The following is a 6,018-nucleotide window of genomic DNA, read 5'->3' as shown; positions in this document are numbered from 1 at the left end:
TCCTCCGCCTACCCCTCCTCTTCCTCCTCCCGGGCCACCTCCCCTCCTTCCCCACCCCCATCTGCTACTGTCAAATGAGAAAGTCACCGAGGAGAACCCAAACACTCCAGCCGCCGAGGGCCCCCTTTGGCACTTGGCAGCACGCGGCGGCGGGCTCCTCGGCTCAACTTGGTGGGGTCTTCGCGACGCAACTTTCCGAGCTGCTCTGCATTTAAGAGAGAAAAGACCGAGGAGGAGGAGAGTTCTGCTGGGCAGCGACTACCTGCGGGGAGTTCTCGAGCAAAGGCAGCCGGAGAGGAAGGACAAAAAGAAAGCAAAGGGCAAACTGCCACCGTGGGTTGGGGGCACCGCCGAGAAGTGCCTGTGCCCGAGAGGATTTTCCCCGGCGATCGGCAGGAGAGACCAGGGAGGCCGGGGCGCGGCGCGGCCCTGGGCTCGGCCCCCAGCCCCCACTTCCCGGACGGGAGCGACGCCGGGGCGCGAAGTGGGGCGCGGCGAGCGCGGGCAGGCCGAACGGGTCCCCGCGGACAGCCAACATTGATTTCCTCCGGGCGGAGGGCGACGGCCCGGGCGGCGGCGGCGGCGGCGGGCTGCAGTCGCGGCACGGCGAGAGCATGTCCAAGCCGGTGGACCACGTCAAGCGGCCCATGAACGCCTTCATGGTGTGGTCGCGGGCTCAGCGGCGCAAGATGGCCCAGGAAAACCCCAAGATGCACAACTCGGAGATCAGCAAGCGCCTGGGCGCCGAGTGGAAGCTGCTCACCGAGTCGGAGAAGCGGCCGTTCATCGACGAGGCGAAGCGTCTGCGCGCCATGCACATGAAGGAGCACCCCGACTACAAGTACCGGCCGCGGCGCAAGCCCAAGACGCTGCTCAAGAAGGACAAGTTCGCCTTCCCGGTGCCCTACGGCCTGGGCGGCGTGGCTGACGCCGAGCACCCGGCGCTCAAGGCAGGCGCCGGGCTGCACGCGGGCGCGGGCGGCGGCCTGGTGCCTGAATCGCTGCTCGCCAATCCCGAGAAGGCGGCCGCCGCCGCTGCCGCCGCCGCCGCGCGCGTCTTCTTCCCGCAGTCGGCCGCGGCCGCCGCCGCCGCCGCCGCCGCCGCCGCCGCCGGCAGTCCCTACTCGCTACTCGACTTGGGCTCCAAGATGGCAGAGATCTCGTCGTCGTCGTCCGGCCTCCCGTACGCGTCGTCGCTGGGCTACCCGACCGCGGGCGCCGGTGCCTTCCACGGCGCGGCGGCGGCGGCTGCAGCGGCGGCCGCGGCCGCCGGGGGGCACACGCACTCGCACCCCAGCCCGGGCAACCCGGGCTACATGATCCCGTGCAACTGCAGCGCGTGGCCTAGCCCCGGGCTGCAGCCGCCGCTCGCCTACATCCTGCTGCCGGGCATGGGCAAGCCTCAGCTGGACCCCTACCCCGCGGCCTACGCCGCCGCGCTATGACCCCGCGGGGCCGCCTCGCGAGGACCGGTGTGCACACGTGTACATATGTATAGGTACGAGCTCCGCGGCCGCCCCGTGCGCCCTCCCGCGACGGGGGCCCCGGTTTCTATGTACAGAAGATGTATAGGTGCAGGCAGAGGCAGAGATGCCAGTCGGGGCGCGAGTGGCAGAGCGCGCGAGTGCTCGGGCGAGTGTGCGTGTGGATTCACAGGATTTCAGACCCGCACTGCGGCAGCCCATTTTAAGGAGGGCGGCCGTATCCGACAGCAGTTGATGTTTGCTTTGCACTTCGGAACCTGTTGCGTTTTGGCCCACAGAGGTGGAGGAGTAACTTTTTTCTGACACGTTGGGCTTTGCAGTTTTGTTTGTTGGAAGTTAATTGTCGGTTTTGTTTTTGTTTCTCATTATCTTTTTTTCTCCCCCCTCCTGGTCTGTGTCGCATGCACTCTGTTCAAGTGTTAGGTCTGAAATGGCTGGCACAAGGGAAAAGCTGATCTGTGTCACTAGTTTCTCAGAGCGAGATGGCTCTGAGCGGCCTTGCTCCCTATTTGTACTATTTGACTTTGCAAATCTCTGTTCTCTCAAGCAGAACTCACAGACCGGATCCATTCTTGACCAGTGACCGGCTCGAATCTGGCCTTTTGTATGTGAGATGATCGCGCTTTCTTTTGTTTATCACGTCATATGCAAATGAGAGCAAGAGCTCTCAAGAGCAAGGAATGCAAACAGGAAATATGCGCGAGATGAAAAGTTGTCAATTGGATTTTATCCCTTAGGAAAAAAACCCAAAACTGATAACTCTCCCTGAGTCCACTTGCTTGGATTTCTGACACAGTTTACAGAAAGATAAAAGGCACTGTTCCTATTTTCCCCTTATGGCTGAGTTCACCTTAAGATTGTAAATGTGTCTATGTCCGTGAAAACATGGAGTCTGAAAATGTGTTATTTGCGTTGCCCTAAATTTGAGTCAGTTTTAGACTCTCAAGCATTTTGAGCGAATGTCAAAGTTAAGTTTTAAAAATTGCGGGACTATTTCAGAATCGCAATTTTATCTAAGATTAAATCAGACTTTTTCGTCTGAGTGGTAATGATATATTTATTATTTAGTAAAACTGAAAAAAACCAGAATTGTTTGACAGATGTCTCTGATTTTCAGCTAGCATTTCTTCACCAACTTGAACCGCTTAAATGTGTTTTGGAGTTCCCTCCCTAATTAGCTTATTTTTTAGATTACCTGCAATTCATTTGCAAATTATGATAAAACACATTTTAGAGAAAAGAACCTCAATTATAGCTTTTTGTTTCTTTTTAAATGTATATATTTTGACTAATGTTTGTGAATGAAGTTGGCTAACATGTATTTAGTTTCATTTTGACTTTATGTAATATAAAGTTTTAAAAAGTTTAAGTATTGGTTTTAACCTTTATGTGTAAATGGTTTTCTTGTGTGATCTTCTAATTTAATATTAGACGTCTAAACTATATCTGTAAATTAGAATCCGACTATCACTCTGTTCATTTTTTTTGAACAAAGAGTTTAAATAAAGCCTGAACCAGGGAAAAGAGAAAATCCTCTATTTCTTGTTGAGTTCCTAACAAGATTTTTATCTGAATTGCCCTTACGTGCCTGGTCCAGGTGAAGTGTAAGGTATCCTCCAAAGGCAGGCTTTGTTTCACTTTTGAATAGATTTACTAGGAAATCTAAATCAAGCCATTGTTATTCAGAGCCAAAAACCTGATTTATCACATTTTTAATCATGAATAGGAAAGAAGATAAAAAAAAAAAAACCCAAGTAGTTGTATTATCTTGGGGGGGAAGAAAGGTTATTCATGAACCAGTAGAACAGAACCCATTGAAAACATCCAGACGGTTCAAAGCATTTCATGAGTTTCCAGTAACATTTTAAGAGAGGAAAGTTGTCTGACCACTTTATCTTGTAGTGGGAGAGCCCCACCACTTAAGTCAGTGTAATGTGGTCACGTATCTTTGGCATATTCCTTGTTTACACCTTAAGATTTTATTTGGAAGGCTAATCACTGCTAAAGACGAGGTACAACTTTTGGCCTCTTTAGGGCTTTATTCCGCCATACTGAATGGCATTAAAATATAATTATTACAAGTTCTGCAGGAGAGGGTTGAATTTCCAGGGCTAAACAAGTTTTCACATAAAGGATTTTCATTTTAGAAAGGAGATGACAGGGCACCAGGAAGACTATCAGAGGAAAAAAAAATTAACTGTAGGAAGATCTTGATTTCCTGCCTACCAAGATGGAAATTCTCAAGACACAGGACTCAACTGGTCCTAAACTAGTTTCCCCATTGACAGAGACCATCTCCGGGAGCTGCACGTCTTTATAAGCGACCCAACTCTTTTAAAGTCATTGTTTTCCCCCAACAGAATAATATTTTAAAAACCATGAAAAGTTTTGGAAATGTGAGAAATAGGCTCTGCTGGTTTGACCCTGATTCACTAATTAAAACGACCCCTCTCCTGTTATTCCCTGAGCTCCTTGCAATATTATAAGTTAATTCATATGGTTCTGAGCGATTATGCAAAACTAATTTGGACTGTCCAGGGGTAATTATCCCTGACACGGTTAATTAAATCCTTTCAAGGCTTCGTCTTTCCCTTTTGTAGCAGCCCATCACTTCTCAACACGGAACTTCCTGCGGCTTGCTGGAAATCACCCCAGCCCTAAATCTTAGTTACCTCCCTGAGCCTTCCAGCTCGGCCCCACCGGCCCGAAGATTCCCCGCCCCCTCCCGCCCCCTCCCTTTTTCCCAAAGATCCGCGCTTTCTGAGAGCGACGCTCCGGAGTGTTGATGAATAAGAAGAGGACTAGAAAGATGAGTAAGGGGAGGGGGAAAGCTGCCGGGGGTGCGCACACGGGGTCACGTCGCCAACAGATTGTGCGGCTGTTTGGTTGTTTGAGTATATCCACGGGCCTCCCGGGGGTGACCAGTTTATCACCTCTTCGACTCCGGTGTTCTTGCCAACAAGGTGCGTCTGGGGAAAGCCTCCCTCCAAGTTAGACTGTGCAGAAGTGGGAGCGACTCGAGGGCAAGAGTGTGGAGAAGGAACTAGGTGTGTGTGTGGAAGTCGGGAAGTGGCCCACAAATGCAGAGCTGGGACTAGGCAAGGAGCTGATGCGGGCTTGAGGTCTCTCTCTCTCTCTACCTGTCTTTATTCCTCTCTCATTCTTCTCTCCTCCCTCCCTCTCTCTCCCTTTCCTCCCTTCTTACATTTTCCTTTTTTAAGGTTTAAAAAATCCACGACGACATTTTTTAGGTAGTCACGGTTGCCCAAAGGCTTTGAACAAACCTCCCATCTGAAGGGCCAGGCGTGTTGCCTTCAGGCTTTGCGCAAACAGGTGGAATTTACTCTGCCTGAGCAATAAGAACCGGAGCTGGGGGACGCTGCCGTGCGAGAGACGGCTTCCGGGAAGCAGTGGAGCTGGCGGCTATTGTCACTTCTCTTGACAATTTCCTCCCCCTCTGCCCCCCCTCCCCGCCCACCGCAAGAAACAAGAACAAAACAGCGCCGGTCTCCCTCTCACCCCCCGACCCCGGGCGGCCTCCGCGAGGGGCGCAGAAGATGGAGAGACGATCTGACCGTCTCCCCGGAGCAGATAAGGACCGGCGCGCCAGCCAATCAGAGCGCGGCTCGGCGCGGGCGCTCCCCGCCGCCGCCCCCTGCGGGCGAGGGAAGTTCCCCGCAACTCGCCCGCCCCAGTGTCGGTGTCTTTCTTGCGCCCACAGCCCAGCGGAGGCAGAGAGAGCGCCGTCCAAACTTTATTAATCTCTCCCCCGTTCTTTCTCCCTCAGCCCGGTGCATCTCAAAGGTCAGCCCTCTTCTTTTAAAAGACTGATATTATTAATTCACTGACAACCCCCCCCCCATTTCTTTTTTCTCTCTTGCAGGGGGAGAAAAGGGGGAAGATCGTGAAAGAGCTTTTTTTTCCCCCTCCATCCTTTTTTTTTTTTTTTGTCCTTCAGTGGGAGCGTTTAGACAGTCGAGGAGGTTTTGTCCGGGAACAAAACGCAGGGTTGGGAGGTTTTGTGAGAGTGTTGTTTGTTGAAGTGGACCTAAGAAAAAGCGGCGGCTTTCTCCTCATTGTGAAGAAACCAATCAGTGGTATTTGGAAAACTGTTAGCATTGTGCACTTCTTCTGTGTCCATTGTGAGGCGTTTCTTTTCACAAGGTTTTTTTTTCAGCCGATCCAGCTGGCCGGAATGAATAGCAGTGCAATGTGTACACGCTTTGTCCCTCCGGCCTTCAAGTAGCCCCCATTGAATAGACTAAGTTGACACTGCGTGACAGTGAAACAACATAATAAAAAATACATGAGCCCCTGAATAGGAGCAGGCGCATAAATAAATAAAATGGGTGACCAAAACTGGATAAACTGAATGACAAAACGGTGAAAGGGGAACAAAAAGATATTTAACACGCTAGATTAGCATTAGAATGCGATCTACAAGGCAGAACAATTGATGAATAGGTTTACCGGCCAAGAAAGAAATGGACTAAATGCCCTTTGAATAGATATGCTTTTTGCAAGGGCTTTGAAT

At 51.4% G+C, this 6,018-nt stretch overlaps 1 protein-coding gene across 2 annotated transcripts; it reads left to right on the top strand.

Annotated features, from left to right (window-relative positions):
* The first annotated feature begins 601 nt into the window (after window positions 1-601).
* SOX21 (SRY-box transcription factor 21) lies at window positions 602-1,445 on the top strand. Of its 2 annotated transcripts, XM_028112082.1 has the most exons (2): window positions 602-1,051; window positions 1,118-1,445. In XM_028112082.1, the coding sequence occupies exons 1-2, from the start codon at window positions 615-617 to the stop codon at window positions 1,443-1,445; spliced, it is 765 nt and encodes a 254-aa protein (XP_027967883.1). In that variant the 5' UTR covers window positions 602-614. The 2 variants fall into 2 exon arrangements, with proteins under 2 accessions (XP_027967883.1, XP_027967882.1); XM_028112081.1 differs by having other exon boundaries at window positions 602-1,445.
* The last annotated feature ends 4,573 nt before the right edge of the window (window positions 1,446-6,018 follow it).

Source organism: Eumetopias jubatus, unplaced genomic scaffold (assembly GCF_037043125.1).
Source record: "Eumetopias jubatus isolate StellerSeaLion01/CBP00866 unplaced genomic scaffold, mEumJub1_p1.0 scaffold_3, whole genome shotgun sequence".
Classification (NCBI taxonomy): Eukaryota; Metazoa; Chordata; class Mammalia; order Carnivora; family Otariidae; genus Eumetopias; species Eumetopias jubatus.
Note: the sequence above shows the minus strand (reverse complement) of the source record. Positions and strands in the feature narration are given on the sequence as shown.